The sequence below is a fragment of the Staurois parvus genome, unplaced genomic scaffold, assembly GCF_062004578.1.
Source record: "Staurois parvus isolate SC_StPar_1 unplaced genomic scaffold, SC_StPar_1.0 ptg000053l, whole genome shotgun sequence".
Classification (NCBI taxonomy): Eukaryota; Metazoa; Chordata; class Amphibia; order Anura; family Ranidae; genus Staurois; species Staurois parvus.
In genome coordinates this window covers 5,207,722-5,233,294 of record NW_028317849.1, presented here as the reverse complement: position 1 = coordinate 5,233,294, position 25,573 = coordinate 5,207,722, and the positions used below count along the sequence as shown (strand labels likewise).

The window sequence follows — 25,573 nt, the reverse complement described above, 5'->3', positions numbered from 1 at the left end:
CCCAACTTTAGCAGAAATGTGTTCTTCATTTTAAATAGACTTGAAAAAAGAATGCTACAATTGTTTTGTAAATAATGGAATATAAAAGATTACATACAAAAAACATCTGTTCTCATTAGGCCGAACCACCAACTTAGTGCTGGTGCCTGGTCTCCAATTGCTCCTTTAGAAGTCATTGATCCAACAAAAAGCAGGCCGCCACCAGGCTCATGGATTCTTTATTCAGTCAAAACATCATGAAGCATCCTGTAGTGCCCACTTATAAGTTGTTTAAACTTCAGCTTCAAGTCCAAATCTTAAAGCAGAGTTCCACCTGAAAAAAAAGTCAGCAGCTGCAGAAATTGTAGTTGCTGACTTTTAAAATGCAGCCACTTACCTGTCCCTCAGTCCAGTGTTGTCCTCACCACCGCTGGTTTCAACATCCGTCTTCTCTCCCTGGCACCAGCATCTTCAGTGTGGGCACCCGGCTGTGACAGCTTGCGGCTTCACAGCCGGGTGCCCACTGTGCATGCGCGAGAAGCGCTGTGCTTTGTGAATGGCCCGTAGTCTTCTGAGACCTGTCACGTGTCCCAGAAGACTACGGGGAGGGAAGGGGGACAACTTCCGCTTCCTATCGCCTAGGCAGGTACCTGTCAAATTCGGAACCCCCCCCCACTCCCCAATCCTTAATGGGGAGCGGGGGACAAAGGCTTAAAGCGGAACGTCCCCTTTTGGGTGGAGCTCCGCTTTAATCTGACATATTTTGTCTTCTCTGGTACTTTCAAATCTTTGGTAATTTCATGTCAACATGAAATTATTAAAAAAAACTTTTTTGCTTTAATTACATACCTTATTTCCAACCTCACTCGTGGCATCCTCACTGGGTCTCTGTGCTTCCATATTCAATGCAGGTAGATAGGGATGGTGAAAAGGGCAAGCAGGATGCACATAGCTTCTGCCTCAATACTGCTGTCTAGAGCCCTCAGTGCAGATGCAAGCAATGAGTTGGTTCTTGCTAGGAGTTATGCAAACATCTAATGCCTTGATGGGTGGATGTCTGACTGGAAAAGTGGGCGTTCCTACGCAGACTGCACTAGATGACACCCACCTGTGATGCCAAGTTTTCATGATTGAAATAACTGAAATCTAATTAATGAAAGCGTGAGCTCAGGACAGTTTTATGTTGGGGTGGAAAAGGCTAGATAAGGCAGGACATCCCACAGTCTGGAAATGAGACAATGAGACAGGAGAGGAGCCTGTACAACTGTGCAAGACTGTAAATGGTTCTAAAGTCAAATTATTTTCTGCATTAAGGTAAAAAATGACCCCCCAACAGTTACCTGAGTCCTCTCTCAATCTAGTGCTGTCCCTGTCAGAAGCACCTCTGATCTCTCTTCCTGTTATCACAGGACACACTGAGAGCAGCGGGAGTCACTGGCTCCCACTGCTGTCAGTAAAATTTGGTGAGGGAGCAGGGGGTGTGGTCTAGCTGCACTCTGTGTGTCTGTGGACACACACCGACTGGCTTGGGAGCAGGCCTACACATGCCCCCATAGTACATGGCTTGCTATGGGGGCATTCAAGAGGAGGAGAAGACCTCATCGGAGAGTGAACACTTAAGAAGTAAGGGACCACTCTGTTCACTAACATTGCATAAACCTCTTTTTTTTATTTTGGGGAAGAAAAATTGCCTTTGGAACCACTTAAAGGATAAGTCAGTTTTATTTCAATCTGATAAAAAATCTGTGTGGCCAGCTTTAAAAATGTTAACATTGTGACAGCTGTAGACAAGACCCCTGGCTGCTGGTTACCTAATCATTTCTAGGGGTATTATTTATTGAATTACAGCAAATTGTGCCTGTCAGTTAAAAGTTAGATTGTAGCTGTCAATTAGATTGTGCTGTTTTTTTAGATTAAGAATATATTTTTATTATGGCTCACAGTGTAACTTCAATTTTTTTATACTTTTTTTTTTTTTTTTTTATAAGGTCTTCTTTACACTCAAAGTTGTGGGGGGAGGGGGCGGGGAGCAGTAAAGCTGCCTTTTTACTGCTCCCGTAAGGTGTAAAGATGACCGGATGGGGTTGTACACCTACAGAAGCAAAAACAATCCCCGCCATTGAAGCAAACGAGGCCACACTTCAATCGCCCTGCAACCACATGCACCAGTTGCTGTTGCAGTGGTGCCACATTTACAGGGTCCAAACAGGTGGTGAGGAGGTGACATATCTCCTCCCCAACCACCTGTCAAATTCCTCTAAAAGACATTCCACCACAGAGTGGGTGAACAGCCTGAGAACTAAGTGATCTGCGGTCATGTGATTGCTGAAGAGAGGAGCGGCAATGCCTGCTACACTTGTGAATGAGCCCTAAAAGTAAAATCTGGCCTTCTACCTATAGTATGATTGTATAGCAAACCTAAGACTTTTTATTTACTTTAAGGGAGCTTTCATTCTGCGATGTTTGTTAATTTTTACAATTTTTGATGTATTGATTTTGGTTTTTTTTTTTCTATTTGCAGTTTGCCCTGCTACATGTAAGCACCAGGTCTGTACCCGTGATAATCGATGCTGCCATAGTGAGTGTCTCGGAAGCTGTACAGAGCCAGACGACCCCTTGAAATGTGTAGCATGCCGAAATTTCCTGCATCAGGGGGAATGCGTGGAGACCTGTCCTAAAGGCTTTTACAGCTTGCATGGGTGGAGGTGCATCACCTTCAATGAATGCCAAGAACTGCACAACAGGAGTCGAAATTGTCTAGACAACTCTTGCCCTCAGTATGTCATTCACAAAGGCGAGTGCATATCAGAGTGCCCTTCTGGCTATACCACCAACTCTACCACGTAAGTAATTTCTTTTTAAAGCAGTGCTGATCTGTTAGCTTAGTTTGACATTGAAGGAATTAGGTTATTTTAAACCTGAAAAAAACATATATCTAAATATATTCAACAGCCTCAAAAAATAAAAATCCATTTCTTGTGCAGCAAATGTCTTTGCAAACACTTTTTTTTACTTTTTAAAAGTAGCAGTGACATCATCCATGTGCTGCACATTGCCTGTGCAGAGATCAGAGCTGTGAGTGAGATCCAGCAGGTCCACAGGCTGCCTGCAGAAATGGGTGCAGATACAAGACCAATCACCCTGCACAAGAAATGGAGGAGCAGGACTAATTGATCCTTATAACAGGAATCTGCTTTTTTACTTTTACAAGCTGCTGGGGACTTATCATTTAAAAAATGTAAGTTCACCTTAAAAAAATAATTAATGCATATTTTTTTTTTGCAGGTAAAAAAAATGTGCATTTAAAATTTTTGTTTTTTAGTAGGCTGTAAAGCATTGCCCCTGCAGTCAACAGATCGCAGGTTCATTGTAAGGCTCCTGCAGACTGTCTTTGTAGGTGTCTGTCCATAACTCCAAAACGGGCAGGTAGTTACTGAATGGTAGTAAGATGGATGAACTACCTAGAAAACTCCTCAGCGCCCTGGTAGTTCATTGAAAACCACAAGCTGTCATTGGCAAAGGCAGACGGTACTTGTAGTTCGTTAATTCACAAACCTCTATGAATGAATGACACAGCAATATGGGTGGAGCCTTGCACGGCTGGGCTCTTTTTGAATTATGACAGCGGGCACAGGGAAGGGTTGGGGGGGGGGGGGTGTATCTGGGGGAGAGTAGGCAGATGCTGAACATATTGCACGTTACACCCTACATATGGGCGTAACATGCAACATGTTCACAAGGTTGTACTGAGCTTTTAATGTTTTCTAAAGCTGCAATGGTCCTTTTAAGGAATCTGTGTTCCTTTTTGACAATAAAAGGTTAAAGTCAGGTGTTTTTATGTTTTTAGGCTAAGCAGCTTTCTAGCTCTTGTTTTCAATTAGGGCTCTTGCGTATGGGCACATGGGTTCGTTGAATGTGAATTTTTTTGTAAGTACATTGAGACACTCATGCACAGCTCTAGTAAGTCTCTTTTACTTGGGCTTAAGCTGGCCATATATGGATCAAAATTCAGCCAGTTCAGCAGAGACAAGCCGAATTTTGATCCATGTATGGGCAGGCTGGTTTGTACAGAAGTCATCACGTTGGAAAATTTTCACATGGTCAACACCGCCAGCTATAGCGCTGATGAGTGTATTCTGACAGTGGGGAAGTCTCCCCGTCATCAGAACACGATAGCTCAATGGAAGGGATTCCACCTCGAATGTGTAGTTGGGGGAATTGGGTCATTTTTGTTTTCTTTCCACCCCCTGGTTGAATGAGAAAAAAAATGTATGGGGCTGCCTTAGGGATGCAGCAAAATGACAAATGCTGTATAACTCAGATGTAGCATTAACCTGCTTTCAAGACGCATTTAACATGTGCGATAGGTTGCATCAATAAAACACTGCCCAAACGCCACCTCTGGTTTTCTGGGTTTTTTTTCACAAAGGGAAGTGCATGATGTAAACACTTAAAAACCGTGTTTTGACGTGTTCAACACTTGTTTTTGAAGCGTCGCAATTGAATTCAATAAAAGTAGCGGTTTGTGGCAAAGCCTAGAAAACACAGCGTGCTCTAAAATTGTTCTTTATGTAAATTAGTTTGTTTTTTTTTTGTTTTTTTTTTTCCGGCAGCTTAACATGTGAGCCCTGTGCAGGACCCTGTCCAAAGATATGCACAGTCCATGGTAAGGAGAAGGTCGTAGATTCTGTTACATCAGCACAAGAACTTCGGGGTTGTACTGTAATCAGTGGAAATTTGGCCATCAATATTCGGGGAGGCAGTAAGTATTAATGCATGCTGTTATATATTTACATGCATGTCTTGTATTTTTGATTTATAGAACAAAAACACAATTTCTTTATCGTACTTCACGGGACACAGAGCAGGCTATTCATGACTATTATGTGGGTTATAGGCCACCTATAGGTGAATGGACACTGGCCGGCCAATCAGAGAGGAGGTCCTCCCCTATGTAGCCCCTCCTACACAGTAAGTACCTCAGTTTTTTCGCCAGTGTCTGTAAGGTGGATGGTCACTGAAAGTGTTGCTGTGCTCTTGGAGCATAGCTGAAGGTCCATTAGAGAATCAGGGACTTTAATCGGATACATTCGGAAAGTCGTGAGCCAAAATGGATGGTACTCGAGCCTTGCTGGATAATGAGAAAAATACTTAGGGTTTTGCCTGTAATGCAGCCTTCCGGCTCTGGACCCTGCGCAGATGGAACCCTGTGCAGTTTTAAATCTGACCAAGGTGCTTCCAGCATGGTGCTATACAGGTCTGAGGCAGTGGCCCCACAGCATGGGCAACGAGTCCTTGAAGGTCTGTATGACCATGCCTGCCGTGATGGGTGAAGGTTGGTGGCTGGCGGAAGTCAGGGACTTGTGGTGGGACTGGTAACATATCTCCTTTTTTTTTTCTCTGTATATAGAGAAACAAAGCTGTAAATTGGAGGGAAAAGGAGTGGTATTGTTGACAGGTTTCCGCCAGGGGCAGTGCTTGCGATTGTTCCCGAAATGTGCTTGCTTGTTTTTAGCCACTAGAGGGCGTACAGCCTACCATCAGCCCTAGGGTGGGTGCGCATGCACTCTCCAGGCATGCGCTTGCACAAGGATTGGGCGCGCATGCCCAGTAGGGGCTGGAAACGGAAGTTGGCCATATTTGTTTATCAGGAGGCCAGGACACACGTGGGCTGCTGCTGCTAGGAAATTTCCTGTGGCCCAGACACAGAGCGAGCTATTCCGTAGGGGCATGTAAGTATTCCCCTGAGGGGGAAGTATTGGCCAGTCAGTCAGGAGCTGCTCTTGGTGGCTTATGAAGTCAGCATCTGCTTTGAGTGTTTTCTTAATTCAGCACACTACTTACATAGCTGTATCTTATGGTCTGTATTTACTAGTGGAGGTGCACAGGTTTTATGCTATCTGAAGAATGTGAAGTAATGTCTTCCGGAAAGCGGAGTGGGCGAGGTGCAGCAGGAAAGGGCACTAATAAGCCACCGCCGCCACCAGTCATGAGGAACCTACTTAAAGGTCCACTGTAATATCCTCTCCTGAGAGGCCAGAAGGCTACTACTGGGGCATCTGCCTCAGCATATGTAGAAAAGGATGATCTTACTTCAGCCTTAGCGGAGTTAGAAGATAAGATCACTGGGATAATTGCATCAGTTTCCCAGGGGATTAAGAAGCGGGATAGATCCCTGTCACTAGAATCACCAATCCTGGAGCAGGATTGGGTGGAACCTGAAGATGAGGAACAACTGGAGGAAGGTCAGGCAGTAGAATCTCTGTCTGAGGAGTCAGTCTGAGGAGAAGTAGGAGGTCTCTGCCTCCCAGTCTCAGAGATATTTAGTCCAGCATCTCACTGATATGGTGCGGTCTGGATTCAGGCTACCTCCGATAGAAACCTCTGAGATTACTTATTCTTCTCTGGGCTCTTTGAAACCTCTACAGAGTACTTAGGCCATTCCGGTGCATCCTCTTTTTTTAGCAAATTATGTATGATAACTGGGATCAGGGTTTTCATTCGACCAAAGAGGTTTTCTTTTTTGTATCCCATGGAAGAAAAGTTTAAGAAATGGGGTTTGCCTGTAGTGGATGTAGTTGTTTCATTCCTGAATAAATCTATGACATGTCCTGGGGATAATGTCCAGGTTTTCAAGGATCCAGCAGATAAGAAGCTGGAATCTCTCTTTAACCTCTTGCCGTCCGCCTGCTGTTTATAAACGGCAGGGCGGTGGCAGTCCAAGGTCGGGTTGCCGTTCCTAAACGGCACCCGCCTTTTCTAGCTGTGCGCGCTCCCTAGGAGCGCGCACCACCGCGATCCGGTGTCCGCTGTGTCCTCCGGACACAGTGAAACACCGATCGTCGGACGGGACCTCTGTACGAGGTCCCGGTCATGTGATCACTGATTGGCGAATCAGTGATCACATGCAAAGTAGTGAGCAAGATGTCACTTGTGACATCATTGCTTACTACGTGTGAAATCTGTGAATGATCACAGAGGTCACATGGTACAAGGCTATTCACAACAGCCTTGTACCATGTGACAAGCTGTGACCAATCACCGCTCACTCAGTATTTCTCAATGACTGCAAGAATGCAGACAGAGAGAAAGAGAAATGATTGCTTTTACATCCTATATGGGTGTAAAAGCAATCAGTGTAAAAAAAAAAAAAAAAATCTTCATCACCCCCCACAAGTAGTACAGTGTCACCATGGTGACACTGTACTGCTAGGGTGACAGTATGTAAAAATAAAAAATAAAAATAAAAAATAATATAAAAAAAATAAAATAATAAATGTAAAAAAAAATGTTTAAAAATTATAATGTTTTATTATAAACTAATTTGGATTTTTTTTTTTTACTAAAAAAATAACGGAATAAATTTTGGCCAAGATTTAGGATGAAATATTATTTATTTGCAAAATTTTATAAAAAAAACCACTTTTTTTCAAAATTTTTGGACTTTTTCATTTACATAGTAAAAAAAATAAAAATCCCAGCGGTGAATAAATACCACCAAAATAAAGCTTTATCTGTCTCAAAAAAATGGTAAAAAATTCATATGGGTACAGTATTGCATGACCGCGCAATTGTCATTCAAAGTGTGATAGCGCTGAAAGCTGAAAATTGCCCTGGACAGGAAGGGGGTAAAAGTGTCCGGACAGGAAGTGGTTAAGTCCTCCTGCTCCCTGGCAGGTTCTGCCACACAGCCAGCTGTGGCAACTATTGTCATTTGTCAGAGTCTTTCTGACTGTGTCAAGCAATGGCTTGGAACACCATCAGTGCAGGGGGAGTGCTCGAATGAGGATTTGGAGGATTTTCTGCATGCGTTATGTTTTGCAGTTGCTGCTCTTAAAGATTCAGTTCAGCAAATTTCTCGCTTGGCCCTCTTAGCAGTGCACATGCGCAGGATTTTGTGGCTGAAGAGTTGGAGCGGAAGAACTGCCATGCAAAAAAATAAAAAAGATTTGGACAAATACATCCAAAAGATTTCAGTGGTAAAGAGTTCTCTTTTACCCTTTAAGAGAAAATCCAAACGCACTTCTTTTAAGGTGTCGGGGGCTTTGGTTGCTGGGCCCTCATCTGCCAGGCAGTCGTTTTGTCACACAGTTCCCAGCCTCCAGAGGTAGATCTCAGAATCAAAACCCAAAGAGTCCCTGGGTGCAAAAGTCATCCAAGACTGATCCAAAGTCATCCTCTTTATGAAGTGGGCACCCCCACTTGTTCAGGTGGGGGGAAGGCTTTTGAATTTTGTGGCTGCATGGCAGGCTCAAATCTAAGACAAATGGGTAATTTCCATGATTTCTCTGGGGTACAGACTAGAATTTCGGATCCTTCCCCTCCCAGTTTCTAAAATCAAATGTAACTATAAATGCAGAGTAAAGAAGAACTTTATTTTACACACATAATATTCAGTTGTCTCAGCTAGTGATCACAGAGGTTCCAGCAGACAAAAGGTTTTCAGGGTATTTATTCAAACCTGTTTATAGTCCCACCCAAAACCAAATTGGGAATGTAAGGCCCATTTTGGACCCCTAGGTACTAAATCCAATTCTAAATGTCCGGTCTTTTCGTATGGAATCAGTTTGGTTAGTAGTGGCCTCCCTACAGGTAGGAGATTTTTTAGCAACATCAAGGACGCATATCTTCATGCACAGATATGGTATCCTTTAGCCAGCTGCATATCCACTGAACCATCCAAGGGTTAAGTCCTAGCTTGTACAACTTTTGTATTAGATCGTTATGTGGAACTGTATAAAATGCCTTGCTGAAATCAAGATATGCTATGTCAACTGTGCCACCCTGGTCCAAGACATTGATATTATAGTTTTTATTGATGTGTGCTGATGAGGCTGCGCTGATGGGCAGTGATAGGCTGCACTGATGGGCACTAGTGTGGTGGTACTGACGAGGAGGCACTGATGAAATGGCACTGATCAAGCAGCCCTGATGGGCACTGACAAGGCCGCACTGCTGGACACTGATGAGGCTGTAGTGATGGGGTTTGATGAGGCACTGATGGGCACTGCTGAGGAGGTACTGATGACGCTGCAGTGATGAGGTGGCACTGATGTTCAGTGATGGGCTGCACTGACAATCAGGGCACTGATGATCAGCCTTGCTTGGTATCGGCTGACAGCCACAGATGCAGCGTGTGAGGAAAGGAGTGCTGATAACTGACAAGTCTTTTTACATGTGATCAGCTGTGATTGGACACAGCTGATCACATGGTAAAGTGCAGCTGAGATTGTCCCTTTACCACGATCTGTGATCAGCTGTGTCCAAATGAGACTGCTGTCACAAAGCATGCCTGAGGCGCATTCTAGGAAGTCATCTATAGACCCCCTCCCAGAGCAAGAGAACCATACTGTAGCCGTCTTTAGGTTATAGAGCGGTATTAAAGTGGTTTAGGTGTATGCAAACCCTCACCTTGTAAAACCACCCATTCAGTTTAAAAAAGAAATGAAAGGCAAAATATTTGTGTATAGAAAAAAAAACATTCTAAATACCTTTTTTTTTTTTTTTTTTTTTTTTTTTTTTTTTTTTTCCATTTTTTTTTTTATAAATAATTACTTACCCTCTGTTCTCAGCTGCATATGGAGCTCAGAGCATAGGTTAGGAGAAACAGCAGGTGAATAGCTCTGCAAGGGAGAGAGTGTCAAGTCGGATCAGAAAACTAACCACGGTGTGCTCACATACTTAGTGTGGTCAGTTTTTTAATCTAAAAGCAGAGGGACTGACAGGAACACCAGGGATTTCACACAAAGGAAGCAAAACAAAGAGAACATGATACCTTTTCATAGACGTACATAATACAGCAGACACATTTTACATATTGTTTCAAGCAGATTACCATCCAAAAGGGAAAGCTCTGCTTGTCTGCCTCCTCTCCCCTTAGCTGCCACATTTGGCACCTTTTGAGGGGGAGGGGAGATTGTGTACCTGGTTTTGACAGGTACCCACTTCCACTGTCGCCCTGGAAGTTCTGCCCCCCCCTTCTGGGACACTTCACAGGTCCAAGAAGACTGGCCCGTTCAAAAAGTGTATAGAGCTTCATGCATGGCTTCACTGCTGGCTTCCCCTAGTCAAGATGACGGTGCCAGCACTCGATAGCTGATTGAAGAATCGGCTCGGGTAACGGTGGATGCCTGGTCGGGTAGGTTCCCTAATGTTAAAAGTCAGTAGCTACAGTATTTGTGTCTGCTGACTTTTAGTTTTTTTTGGGGGGAAGGGGGTGGCAAGTGCATCTCTACCTCAAAAACATTGTTTTAGAAGGAGGTGAAGCAAGATAGAACAGCATTTTAGTCCAGTCTTTGTTTCTGTTTGGGAGATTCACTCTCTCGGTTTATCCTGATGATTTAACTGGGACAGAAATTTGGCTGTGCTGAAACAGGAAGGGAGGGAAAATCTTCCATTGGCGACCCCTGTTTTTTTTGGTGACAACGACCCAAGTGGGATTTTTTTTTTTTATTTTTGAGAGCTATCCAGTCATTTACTGTTGTGTCCCCGGGACAGAAAATGAAGGAAAATCTCTCCAATGGGGGACACATTTAGCAAAAAAAAAAAAGTCTAAATTTGTATCTGTGCCTTGGAGGAAGAATGTGCATCATAGGCAACTGAAAAATAATGTGGAAGGTAAAGTAGCTCATTGCTGTCTCTAGAACATTTTCATGACATGTGCCCTGATAACGTGGTTGACATTCAATGATATCTCTAAAAGAACTTGAGTGAAACACAACACGCATATTCTCCATAAACTCACTTTTCTTTCAAACATTTTTTCTTCCAGCTGACCATACATCTTTCCATTCCAAATATTACATTTGTTCTCGTTATCTTATTTAATTTTCCCAGATAACATTGCCACAGAACTAGAAGCAAACCTTGGTCTCATAGAAGAGATTACTGGATACCTTAAAATTAGACGGTCTTATGCTTTGGTATCTTTGTCATTCTTCCGTAAGCTACGCGTAATAAGAGGTGATACACTGGAAAACGGGTAAGTGTGCTTAAATGAGATACATTAATAGATTTTTCATTGCAGCATGGGCCTTTTTGAAGATGTTTCAAGCTTGTATGTGCATTAGTACATACATTTTTGTGTGCTAACAGACCTTGCATTAAGGTAGCCATTAATTTTGTAACACAATACACAAAATATGAATTTGCGGGTTTTTTTGTTTGTTTTTTTTTTTAACTGTAAACGTCCTTCACGGTGTTATTCAGAATGAATGTATGGTAAAGACCAGTAAGACGTGTTTTACCACAACGCACAAGCTTTAAGGGCCTTCTGGACCCAACAACACGTTGAATTATTCGGAAGAGGTTGTAAACCAGGTATATGTTGATTGCACTGCTGAGAGATACATATTTGAAGTTGTACATTCCAGTCTCAAACAGGATAAAAAAGTTTACATGTACAATATGCCTGTGGCTATCTACTCTACAGGAATATATTTGTCACCATTGCCTCAATTCACAAAAGGAAAACGACTAAAGTATCTTCATTATCCTGTATTGTGTGCTAATTTTAACTTTTAATACAGTCCAGGTTTTATTGCAAGCATCTTTAACACACAAAATACTGTTACCATACATTTAATATATTAGTGAGATTTGTACCATTCTATATGTATTCATTAATCTTATCACACTGGCTTTTTCTCCCTAAAATACCTCTACCCTCTAGCTGAAGTTAACAGTGCTGTTCTTTGAGGTGTCTATTGCAGAGAACAGAAAAAAGCATCTCAGGGGAATACAGTATAATGCTAAATTAAATAGTGAACCCTCTTTTATTTGAATAAAGAACTGTTGCTAACTCTCCACATTAATCAGAAAATCCTGCATTTGCAAATAACCTTTAAAGAATGCCAATTTTTGATTGTTTCCTGCAGTGCAACCTTTCTCATTTCAGACCGAGGCATTGCTGGGATTGTGACTGGTGCATTGTGCTAACTGACTTTATTGCTTTCAGACTTGTAGAAGGAGAAACAGTAAAGCGAAGTCTCCTTACAGTGCTACTAGGGCATTGCTTGCAAAATGCCTTGGAAGAGCAAAGATGTGGACACGTTGTGATGACAATGGGAGGTGCTTATTAGGGCATGCACACTTTTGTGCTCTTTGTACCCACAAAATATTCTTTATTTACTTTCCTTTTCCGCAAGTGATAGTCTAACAGACATAAACCTTTGCACAACACTTTTTAAAAGTTAAACCTTTCATTAGATATGCTTGTTAGCATACAGACAATGCTAAACTCTAGGCAGGTATCAAAGTGGTTATAAAGGCTATTTTTTCCTAAAATAAAAAAAGAAGTCATACTTACCTGTTCTGTGCAATGGTATTGCACAGAGTGGTCTCTTACCTCTTTTTCTAGAGTCCCCCACTGGCTCTGCTCCTCCACTTCTGTGAGTGCTCTCAAAGCAAGCTGGCTGCAGTGGGAGCACTCAAACGGGTGCACGCCTGAGCAAGGCTGTGTGCATCCAAAGGTACACACAGTGTGGCTCAGCCCCACCCTGCACCTGCAGATGGGCACAGCACTGGATTGAGACAGTAAATGTTCTAAGGAGGTGAGGGTGGCATTTTTTACTTTAAAACCACTTTAATACATGATTAACTGTATTTTTTAAATGCAAGCAGTGTAACTAATTGTACAGCTGGGTTGAAGTGTGAGATGAAGAAACAGAACAAGGAGCCAGTCAGTTCATGTGCTGCCAAAAAGCATGGTGATAGGAAAGGAACATAGTGGCAGATAAATTAGCTTGTCACTGATTGCTTCTCCTTTCACAGTCTAGGTACAAACTGGGGCAAGTCTAGGACAACTTGAGCTCAGAGGAAGTAGATTGAATAATGCTGGCCATCAGACTAAGGACCTTTTAGGGGTTTATTTACTAAAGCTGGAGAGTGCGAAGTCAGACTCCCTTCTGCATAGAAACCAATCAGCTTCCAGGTTTCATTGCTAAAGCTTCATTGAACAAGCTGAGGTTAGAAGCTGATTGGTTTCTATGCAGAAGGGAGTCTGATTTTGGACTCTCCAGCTTTAGTAAATAAACCCCTTAGTGTCTTGGAAAAGTATTGCCAGAGCAACACTAGATTGAAAGTGAACATTGTAATCCGTACTGGTTTCAAAAATGTATCTCTTAACCACTTGCTGTTCAGGGCAATATTGACAATTTTCATATACATGTTTAATTTTTCTAGCAATAAAATGCTGATTTTCTTAGAACCCTCAAACATTAAATGTTTTCTGAAGGCAGAGACCCTGGAGAATAAATTGGAGGCTGTTGCATTATTTTATGTCACATATTTGCGCAGGTCTTCATCAAATGCTAATTTTCAGGAAAAAATACACAAAAATTAATGTTAGTGCGCAAAAACTCAATATAATTTCCAATTTTTTTGCAAAATATAAAATGTTATGTCAAGTAAATGGAGACAAACCATGTCAATATTTAAAACTGCGCATGCCTGTGAAATGGCAAATTATGGTAAATAAAATTGTCCATAGGTGATGCTTTAAAAGCCTTTTACTGGTTTTTCAATTTAGAGTTAAACATGAGCTATTGCACTAGAATTATTGTTTTCAATCCGACATTTAGTGTGATACCTTACGTGTGGTGCAATCTACATGTACATTTGCATGTGAGTAAAAATTTTTTTTTTTTTAGTTACACCTTTTGTTAAACAGTTTTTCATTTAACTTTATTGTTATCACAAGGGATGAAGAAGCCCTCTTGTGATAGCTTTGGGCAGTTACTGGTAATCTTTATGAAGACATCAGGGATCTGTTAGACCCCTGACGTCTCCCCTGCCCTCCTAGGCACATGATCAAACACAGATTGCGTGATTCCTGAAGAGCCCAGGAACCACTGTGGGTGGCGGGGGAAGGGAGGGTGGGGTACTGGCTTCTTTACAAGCGCTGTAAAAGTGATCACTTTTAAAAGAGAGCCAATTGCCAGCTTTAAAAAACTGTACTAGGATTTTGGCTGCAGCTGCACTTTCAGATTAAAAAAAAAAAAAAAAGCCAGAGTTTAGTGTCTTTAAAATTACAAGACTCACAACAACAAAACAGAGCAGACTTTAATGTATTGATAATTTCGATGGACATGTCTTTTTTTTTCATATGTAATATAAAAATATATTGTTTCACCTTCCCTTTAAATACTATTACACCTTGTAAACATTGTGCTCAAAATATACTGTAAATGTCATTTTTGTCATTCAAGCACCAAATATGTGATAACACAGGTAAATTAAACAGTTCTTTCACATTTTAAAGTCTATTGTGCTCCTCAAATTGCATGTATAAAAATGCCCGCCACCTTTCACCACTGCGCTCACCTCAATAGATGGACCTGTGTGGTCTTAAAGCACCTTTTTCCCCTTATGCGACCCTATAAGATATAACCACTGCAGGTGTGCTGCTTGCATCAGTGCTCCTTTATTGCCTGGATGTGGATTCTGTATATTCCCATATGCAGTGGTCTGGCTCTTTAAGTTGCGGTCTTCTTCCCTCTATATTAAACTTGTGGGAGATAGAAGTATCCCATAATGTGGCATATTTTAAGATTAAAATTTATTGTATGAATTGCACTTACATCTAAAAATAAAATTGCAAGTTTTACATATAAACAGCAGGGCCTTGGCTCTCGGGTCACTTCCGATCTAGGAAAGTTCTGACACCTGGCTCCGCTTAGATGCGTGTCGTCACGTTACATGACTTCCTCAGTAGGACGTGGCCGGGGGTTGGATTGCTCCATAAATAGCAGTGTCTGTTTACAATCTCTAGTGTGACAAGATACAATAATACTCATCAAAGCTCATCAAATTCCCTTTGGTTGGTCTCATGTATTGGAATCCACAATCACGCTGGAGTATGTACACCACCCCCTCCATGTTGCATGTGATCCTTAATTTTAATATGTTTTGTCGGTTGAAATTGCTATACATTGTTTTTTTCCTTTGGATTATTATTCGTGCGTTTACATGTGTAGCACCGCCCACATTTGTAAACTCCCTTCTGTTCAAAGAATGAAAATCCCTTTGTCTTTGATGGGTCTGGTATGTTTTTCACAATCACCGTTCTCAGATTTGGGGCTGTTTTATAAATAAACTTTGGTTGTTCTGGGAGAAGTCTATCTTTTTGAATTTCTTGTGTTGGACATTATAATCTAATATTAATGCGCTATCATATTTTTCTTGTTTTCCTGGATCAACTCTTTCCTTTCTGTATTCTCCACCTGCTGTATCTGATCTTGAATGAACTATCCTTTCTGGAGACGTTTCCCTTTAAGTACTTCTGCTTGTTCATGAAAATCATCCTCTCTGGTACAATTTCTTTTTAAGCTCATGAACTGCCGTTTTGGAAGGTAACCACAAAAAATGGTAGCAACTGTCCTGCATTATATTTAACTGCTGTGAACTACTGAGGTGAGCGCAGTGGTGACAAAGAGAATAATGGGGGAAGGCATCTATAACCTCAGTGGTAAACCTCTTACATAGAATGAGGTAAAAGTATTGGATAAAGGGCTTAAATTTGCACCGGTACGGAATATGGACAAATGTAAGAAAAGTCAACATCTTAACAAAACCTCAAGAACAACTAATAAAATTAAATCAGAAGATATTCAGTATAGTAATCTATGCAAGAAATTACTATTTAATCCGAACAACATAGACAAACACATTGAAGTATGTGTCAGAAGATTTGGAAAAAATAAGGATAAAAAAAGTAAGAGATCCAAGAGATATAAAAGAAGGGATAAGAAAATTGGAGAATAGGAAAGACATTGATACACCCTGCAGACAAGGGAGGTGGCACAGTCATTCTGTCTAAGGAAGCATGCCACCAAGAGATGGAAAGGCCCTTAGAGACGCTGACACACATCAAAAATCAACATTAAAGTATAAAAAATTGGCGAATAAAGGAGTAAAGAAAAAATATTTGAATGCAAAAGAGGAAAAATATTTATTTCCATCATCTTGTAGAATTCCCATCATTTATAGTATACTCAAGATTCACAAGGATGAACATAATCCACCTGGCTGCCCATAGCTAATGGGATAAATTCAGTTGGAGATAGGTTAGGCCAATATATTGATTGGTTCCTTCAGCTGGTTGTAACGAAAATTAAATCATATTTGAAGGATACAAAAAACCTCCTACAACTTTTACAGGGATTACAAAAATTAATCGAAATATGAAATGCATCCTAGCCACTGCAGATGTTCGATCATTATATACCATCATAAACCATGAGGATGGAAAAATAGCGACAGATTGGGCAATGAAGTTTTGGAAATGTAGGAACAGGACAAAGAAAATTCCTTCTGGAGTGCCTGGAATATTCATTAGAACAGAACTAGGTTTGGTACAATGAAACATATTATAAGCAAAACGCCGGCATTTCCATGGGAGCAAAATTTTCTCCAAGTGTAGCCAATTTCTTTATGGCAAGGAGAAAAAGATCTATAAGCGATGACCAGAACAATTAAAGCTATACAAAAGGTTCATAGATGATATTGTAATAGTCTGAGCAGGCAAGAGGAAGGATTTGAAAAAATTAATCATGGACATAATAAGAACGATAAAAACCTCAATTTAACCATGGAATGGTAATTGGAAAGAGATCCAATTTTTAGATCTTCCAATCTCAAAAAATGAAAATAAATTAATGACAAAAACCAATTTAAGAAGACTGATCACAACAGTTATATGACGTAGGACAGTTGCCACCTTTTTTCGTGGTTATTGAACATTCTAAAAGAGTAGTTCATGAGATTTAAAAAGAAATTGTACCAGAGAGGATGATTTTCGTGAACAAGCAGAAATACTTAAAGGGAAATGTCTCCAGAAGGGATATAATAAAAAGTTAATTCAAGATCAGATACAGCAGGTGGAGAATATTAAAAGGAAAGAGTTGATCCAGGGCAAGAAGAAAGTCAATGAAGAAAAATATGATGGCGCATTAATATTCGATTATAATGTCCAACACAAGAAATTCAAAAAGACAGTGAAAAAACATCTGCCCATTCTGCAATCTGATAGACTACTAGGGGGATTTCTCCCAGAACAACCAAAGTTTATTTATAAAAAAGCCCCAAATCTGAGAAATGCGATTGTGAAAAATATACCAGATCCATCAAAGACAAAGGGATTTTCATTCTTTGAAGAGAAGGGAGTTTACAAATGTGGGCAGTGCTACACATGTAAACGGAGGAAGAATAATCCAAGGAAAAGAACAGAATTTATAGCAATTTCAGTCGGTAAAACATATAAAATTAAGGATCTGATCAGATGTAACACAGAGGGGGTAGTGTATATACTCCAGCGTGAATGTGGATTCCAATACATGAGACCAACCAAAAAGGAAATTAGTAGAAATAATTCACGACCATGTATACAATATATCTATAGGATATAAGCATCATAGTGTATTAAATCATTTCTGCTTATGCCATAAAAAAAGATCCAAAAACCCTACAATTTTGGGGACTTTTGAAGGGGTATTAATAAAATCAAATCCCTCAGCCATCATGAATCCCAGTAGATATACGACTTATAGACCATGACACCAAAAGGGGTAAATATTGAATTTGATATTAATTGTTTCATTAGCGATTTTTAAATGTATGTAGTGTAGGATGAGATTTTAAATCTATATCACATATTTATATACCTAGGGGTGGGTCTATAAGGTAGAATAATACATTATATCGGGATATTAACATACAGACCAACCGAGCAGATATCTTAATAGACTCATAGATATTACCCTCCATTAGAGTTATACACTGCTCAAAACAATTAAAGAAACGCTTTTTAATCAGAGTATAGCATCAAGTCAATTAAACTCTTGGGATATTGATCTGGTCAGTTAAGTAGCAGAGGGGGTTGGTAATTTCATTAACACCAAAGCAGCTGAAACTAATTAACAACAGGTGCACTAGATGGGCAACAATGAGACGACCCCAGAACAGGAATGGTTTTACAAGTGGAGGCCACTGACATTTTTTACCCTGCTAGTCTTTCCTAAATGTTTTTCAATGGTTTTGCATTTGGTTAGGGTCAGTGTCACTACTGGTAGCATGAGGCGATACCTGGACCCTACAGAGGTTGCACAGGTAGTCCAACTCCTCCGGGATGGCACATCAATACGTGCCGTTGCCAGAAGGTATGCTGCGTCTCTCAGCACAGTCTCAATTGCATGGAGGAGATTCCAAGAGACAGGCAGTTACTCTAGGAGAACGAAAACACAGCAAACTCTACTCCTGCGCTGGGGATGGACTCTGCAAAGGCTATGGTAACAATTCAGATGTCCTGGAATGTGCACTCTTTGCTGCCCTCAACGGACCGGGGTAGTCCAAAGTCACTGGATACAAAGAAAACCAACAGAGGGCGCACCGACCTGGTTCATTATCGTAAAAAATATTTATTAAAAGGATAAAAAGTAAGTATCGTGCTCACAATTGACATACAGGACAAAGGCACATCACACTAAACAGCGGTGTCCAATCCACACTGCATATAAGTCCATAAATGGAACCCTGGATGTCCAACTGGCTAATGTCTTTCGAGGACTCGGCCGTTTCGAGGGGCTCTGAGGAAGAGGCTGTGTCCTCGAAATGCGTTAGCCAGTTGGAAGTACAGGGTTCCATTTATGGACTTCTATGCAGTGTGCATTGGACACCGCTGTTTAGTGTGATGTGCCTTTGTCCTGTATGTCAATTGTGAGTACGATACTTTTTATCCTTTTATTAAATATTTTTAATGATAATGCACTAACTAGGCCGGTGCGCCCTCTGTTTGTTTTCTTTGTATCCAGTTACTCTAGGAGAGCTGGGCAGGGCTGTAGAAGGTCCTTAACCCATCAGACCGGTGTCTGCTCCTTTGTGCAAGGAGGAACAGGGTGAGCCCTTCCAGTGCCCTACAACATGACCTCCAGCAGGCCACTGGTGTGAATGTCTCTGACCAAACAATCAGAAACAGACTTCATTATTATTATTATTATTATACAGTATTTATAAAGCGCCAATAGTTCGCTCAGCGCTGTACATTACAAAGGGGGACAGAACATGTGACAGAACAACAACAATACAATGCAAAACATGAGGGGATTGAGGGCCCTGCTGTTTCGGGCTTACAATCTAGGAGGGTGTCCTGAGGGCCTGACGTCCTCTAGTGGGCCCTGTGCTCACTGCCCGGCACCATAGAGCAAAATTGGCATTTGCCATTGAACACCAGAATTGGCAGGTCTGCCATTGGCTCCCTGTGCTTTACACAGATGAGAGCAGGTTCACCATGAGCACATGTGACAGACGTGAAATGGTCTGGAGAAGCTGTGGAGAACATTAAGCTGCCTGTATCATTGTTCAGCATGACCGTTTTGGTGGTGGGTCAGTGATGGTCTGAGGAGGCATATCCATGAAGGAATGCACAGACCTCTACAGGCTAGACAATAGAACCCTGACTGCCATTAGGTATCTGGATGAAATTCTTGGACCCATTGTCATAACCTATGCTGGTGCAGTGGGTCCTGGGCTCCTCCTGGTGCACGACAATGCCCAGCCTCATGTGGCGAGAGTATGCAGGCAGTTCCTGGAGGATGAAGGAATTGATACCATTGAATGGCCCCCTCGCTCGCCTGACCTAAATCCAGTAGACCACCTCTGGGATATCCTGTTTTTTTCCATCCAACGCCGCCAGGTTGCACCTCAGACTGTCCAGGAGCTCAGTGATGCCCTGGTCCAGATCTTGGAGGAAATACCCCAGGACACCATCTGTCGTCTCATTAGGCACATGCCCCAAAATTGTCAGGCATGCATACAAGCACATGGGGGCCATACAAACTACTGAGTACCATTTTTGAGTTGCTGCAATGAAATTTCAGCAAAATGGGCAAGCCTGCTGTATCATTTTTTTTCACCTGTAGGTTGATAATTTTCATTTCTATCAAACGATGGGGCAGCCTTGCCTTCCTAACACATTACCCAGTCCATATCAGTATAGATATCCAGCATGATCCCCATTGAGATCTGATGTGTTTTCAAAGTGTTCCTTTAATTTTTTTGAACAGTGTATATTCATTTAAATTTGTGCAATAGTTGCCTAATCCACTAGATGGCAACATGTAAGGGAAACTAGGTGTAGGTATAAATACCCTAATTGCTATGGTGGTTCGTAGTATTGATTCATGTGCAATACGTTTTTATTCCACAAGATGGCGACATTTACAAGAATTCTATATATACATGTGTTTAATTTTTTTCTCATTTTATTTCTGTTTGTATTATAAGTGCATAGCTTGTGAATATCAGGGAGTATGGTGAGATGGAATTTGATGAGCTTTGATAATGAGTATTATTGTATCTGGTCACTATGGAGATTGTAAACAGACACCGCTATTTATGGAGCAATCCAACCCCCGGCCATGTCCTACTGAGGAAGTCACGTGATGTGACGACAAGTGTCTAGGCAGATCCAGGTTTTAGTACTTGCTGACATCGGAAGTGACGCGGGAGCCGAGGCCCCGCTGTTTTTATATATATATATCTTGCAATTTTATTTTTAGATGTAAGTGCAGTTCATGCAATAAAATGCATTTGTTTAAAATTTGCCACACTGTGGGATACTTCTATCTTGCACAAGTTTAATATAGAGGGAAGAAGACTGCAACTTAAAGGACCAGACCACTGCATATGGGAATATGCAGAATCCACATTCAGGCAATAAAGGAGCGAAATGTCTGCGTATGTGGTGGTGGGGAGGCTCCAATTTTTTTTTTTTCTACTTTCATGTTTATTTTTATTTATTTTTTTAACTTATGATTTTATTGCTATTACATAGGGGACAAATGCAGGAGAGGAGCAGTGTATACATTGAGGGAGCAGTGTATACAGAGAGGCTCCCTCACTGGCTGTCACTATTTGTCAGTGCTGGTGTTTAAATGCAATTGCCAGCTTTTTTTTTCTTCAGTATAGCTCACAGAATTAGCTGTCATTTTCCCTGGAGCTAAATGAATCTTTGTTTCTTTTTTGGGAAATAAACTAAAAGGAATCTTTGTTTCTTTTAGCTGAGGGGAAAGTGACAGCTAATTCTGTGAGCTATAGTGAAGGAAAAAAAAGCCAGTAATTACATTTAAAAACCGATACTGACATATAGTGATAGCCAGTCACAGCATACACTGCTCCTCTCATGCCTTTCTCAGCTCTCCCCCCTCACATCTGCAGTACACAGTGCCCTGTATCGGCTAAATTTCTCTTGTCGGTAAAATGCCGACAGGGCTATTCTCGGCCGATATGTTTCAGTGGCCGAAATTTCGGTGCATCCCTAGAAAGAACTGTTTAATTGATTTGTATTATCACATATATGGTGATTGAATGACAAAAAGGGCATTTATATTTTGTGCACAATGTTTACAAGGTGTAATAGTATTTAAAGGGAAGGAGCAGCAATATTTTTTTTATATTCTATACCTATTGTTTGTTGTGGGAACACAGTTGTTTTTTGCAGCCATCTCTGCGTTGTTTGGTGTTTGAGTATACTATTCACATGATTGGTTAATTGCTAAAGACACCGTTTTATCATATATAAAGAGGTTTACCCTGAGCCTCTAAATATGTCTTTTTCAACCAGACTATGTATCTAAATAGAAGTAGCTGTTTTCTTTCCAACAATCCGTTATTTTCCTGTAGTGTAAGTAAATATTGTGATGTAATCAATTGTATAAAGATGTATAGAGATCATATATGTTATGTAGCTTATTGTATGCAAATTAGAGGCATTTTTGTATTTCGATAAATATGCATTGTAAACCTTTTAACTAAGTAATGACAATTAATTATTTTATTTTTTTGTATGCAGTGATTATGCCTTCTATGCACTTGACAATACCAATCTGAGACAGCTCTGGGACTGGCAGAAGCACAATTTAACAATTCTTAAAGGAAAACTCTTCTTTCATTACAACCCACGCCTCTGTCTACAAGAAATTCGTGAAATGGTCAGAGTCACTGGAGCTAATCGGCAGGATAAAAATGATATTGCAACTAAGACTAATGGGGACCAGGCATCCTGTGAGTATATGTTATGTGCGCAATAACTGCAATTAAGATCTTGCAATACACCGTGTCACAAGCAATTTGGATGTCAAACAACCACCTTCTGTTCATCTGACCGTAAACTCTGCAGAAAATATTCAGTTGAATCAGTAAAGGCATCTATGACATGACAAAACTTACTTGGTGATTTGTAGAATAGCCATTAGAGTGATCTCTGAGTTTCATTGCAATCGGTTTTTCAACTTTAAACAACTGTTAAGATAGGAATTTAGCAGGTACAGCTTAGTGTACATTCCCAGCACCTGCCCAGTGCAGGGAGAAATTAATGTGCATGCAGGGGAGTTATGTCATCCTGGGCCAGCCAATCAAGATAGCCAAAAATGCTGAACCCAGAAGAAGATCTGAGAAATGCCTATGTAATCAAGAGAGCTTTCTGAAGTTGCATTGCAAGGGGAAGTGAGTATTTATGGACTTTAGTTCTGCTTTAAGTTTGTTTTTAGCTATTTAAAGTGTTACTAAACCCAGGACCCAGATTTCACTATCTGGTCTCCCACAGTACACACAACATGGCAATGCAAATATTTTAGTAAATATAAACAGCTAAATACCTTTTCTCATCAGCAGTTAGAGCAGTCTTGTGACTTCTATCAGTGTTCAGCTGAGCACCGGTTAAAGCCTATAGGAGCAGTTTTCATTCTCTCACTGCCCTATGAGATTGCACAACCCCTGACCTCTGTCTGGACAGTGCTGATTCGTCCTGTGCTGATCACATGCACCCTCCCACAAAAAAAGAAAAAACTCTCTAGCAATACACACCAAACTGAGCATGTGCAGAGTGTCCCCGAGGCTGGGGAACATGGAAGAAGGGGAGGATCAGAGAAGACAGGTTCAAACATCCGTTGTACACATTGCAGAGGAATAACTCCTTAAGCTCTACAGTGAGTATAACGAGCATGCTTTACTGCATATACAGACTGATTAAACTGTTATGGGTTTAGAAGCACTTTACATGGAACTAAGGCTACTGATTTAACGGTTTACTAAAACCGTTCCATTCAAGTCATATCTTGAATGATAACTGTTACAGTTACTGATGTGCTTATGTTAGTTCAGAACCAAACTGTCAATCCAACAAATGGTTGATGCAATAGCTGATCAAATGTGCAGCACCATGTCAACTGCAGATCAGAGACTTAAGCCTAGTCACACGATGAGAAAATCAGATGAAAAATACCGCTTTTGGAGCGTGTGTTCAGTAATCGGATTGTGAATACACCGCTTTTGAGAGCAACGACAGTTCATGAGAAATTATCCGAAAGAGCAAGCACAAAATTTTTTCTTGTACAATACCAGAACTAATGATTTTCATTTACCGTATTTTTCGCTCCATAAGACGCACCTGACCATAAGACGCACCTAGGTTTTAGAGGCAGAAAACAGGAGAAAAAAATTCTGAACTAATGGACTGCAGACATAGTACAGGGATGACCAGAGACTGCGGACAGCACAGGGATGACCAGAGACTGCGGACAGCACAGGGATGACCAGAGACTGCGGACAGCACAGGGATGACCAGAGACTGCGGACAGTACAGATGACTGCTGACCTTTGGGGAGGTGGGGAGCGGGTACCTGAATTTGACAGGTACCCGCTCTTACTTCCGCAGAGTTTTTGTTTGATCTTACCTGTTCCTCGATCCAGCCACGCGCTGTCTTCCCGGCTTCTGTAATGGCGCTCGGCATGACAGCCGGGTGCCCAGTGTGCATGAGCGAGAAGCACTTGCGCTTTGTGATTGGTCCGGCGGCTTCTGGGATCGGTCATGTGTCCCAGGTACCGCCTTACCATTCACAAAAAGCACTGCTTCTTGCGCATGCGCACTTGGCACCCGGCTGTCATGCCCAGTGCCCGCACTACACAGGCCGGGAAGACAGCGCGCCGCTGGATAGAGGAACAGGTAAGATCAAAGAACAAAGAAGTAAGAGCGGGTACCTGTCCAATTCAGGTACCTGCTCCCCACCTCCCCAAAGGTCAGCAGTCCTCTCCATAAGGTCCCGTTGCAGAGCTGAGCGGCCGGCCCGGTATTCTGCACGGCGGCGGTGGAAATACCGGACCGGCCGCTCTATATTCGCTCCATAAGACGCACTGACATTTTCCCCCCTTTTTTTTGGGGGAAAAAAGTGCGTCTTATGGAGCGAAAAATACGGTACTTAGTACAGTATTCATAATTGAGTGACCAAGACCAAGCATGCTCGGAAATGAAAGAATAAATTATAATACAATACATTACATCACTTTTAAAGTCGTAACTTTAGTAACCTCTTTATTCCTCGATATGAGGCTAGCTTGCAAAAAAACGGACTGTCATTCATCTGATGTTCTCACCATGCATACAAGGCTTTAAGGTGGCCATAGATGGATAAAATTTTGAACAAAAATCCTTAGGAAAAGTCTTAAATTTGTACAAAAATTTGGTTTGCTTTTAACATCTAATTTTGCAATGAGTAAATGAAAACAACTTACACTATTAGAAATGTAGTCATTTGAGAAAAATTTGCCATCCGGTTTCTTAGAATTTTCTCTTCACTGTGGTTAGAAACAAACTTTAATTTAGCCCACTAATGATTAAAAAAAACAAACTTTCTTAGAACATTCTTTTTCTAAGAATTTTATTTTAAATTCTGCCCATCTATGAACAGATTAAGATGGCTGCTTCCTTGACTGTAAAGGATAGGAGGCTTAGTTCTACTTTAATACATGGGAAATTATTTACAGAGCACTATGCCAAATAGACAACGTAGCAGAAATAACCTGCTTTCAAGTGTTGTCTGACTAAAACCCTGTTCTGTCTTGTATGATAAAGGGTGAGGTTACCAAGTATGTCTAGATGTGTTTATGGTCAGATGGATCAAAAAGATATACTGTTTTCAGAGTCTGAATACGTTTTTTTTTTTACACAAATTGTGCCATATTTTCTAAAATTTAGCCTGACAACTTGTCATTTAATTCAGTACTTGTTCTAAAGGCAGTGATGCTGTTTTCAAAAGATTAACAATAGAGGATTTGTGTTCCTATTTACAAGTTTATCTAAATGCACTGAAAAAAAATTCACTCTCTTACAATAATAAAAAACACTTGCGCTAGCTCATAAATGCAATATTCATGTACATATAAACATATCAAAAATATACAATAAAAGTCCTTATAATTGTGACAGTTCAATTATTGTGCATGATTAAATGTTTGATATAGAATGTGCTCCAAAAAAACTTCAGTGCGCCACCGTAAAATCTGCAGCCATCTTTATCCATAGGTGAAGGTGCACAGATTTTACGGTGGAGCACTGTAGTTTTCTATATCAAACACATTTAATCATGCACAATAATTGATTGAACTGTCAATTATAAGGAGTTTTATTGTATATTTTTGATATATTTATATGTACTTGAATATTGCGTTTATGAGCTAGCGCAACACTGTTTTTCAGATTGGTTTATTTTGAGTGGGGATCACTTATAAGTGTTATTGCAGCAGCTTAGTGGCTATTTTGTTTGTT

At 40.9% G+C, this 25,573-nt stretch overlaps 1 protein-coding gene across 1 annotated transcript in view; it reads left to right on the top strand.

Annotated features, from left to right (window-relative positions):
- The window catches only part of INSR (insulin receptor), a 176,067-nt gene that overhangs the window by 105,362 nt on the left and 45,132 nt on the right, over nucleotides 1-25,573 (top strand). The window contains exons 3-6 of the mRNA XM_089667526.1: nucleotides 2,501-2,822; nucleotides 4,593-4,741; nucleotides 10,816-10,960; nucleotides 21,824-22,035. Coding sequence (XP_089523652.1) covers nucleotides 2,501-2,822; nucleotides 4,593-4,741; nucleotides 10,816-10,960; nucleotides 21,824-22,035 — 828 coding nt within the window. The remainder of the gene's footprint in view (nucleotides 1-2,500; nucleotides 2,823-4,592; nucleotides 4,742-10,815; nucleotides 10,961-21,823; nucleotides 22,036-25,573) is intronic.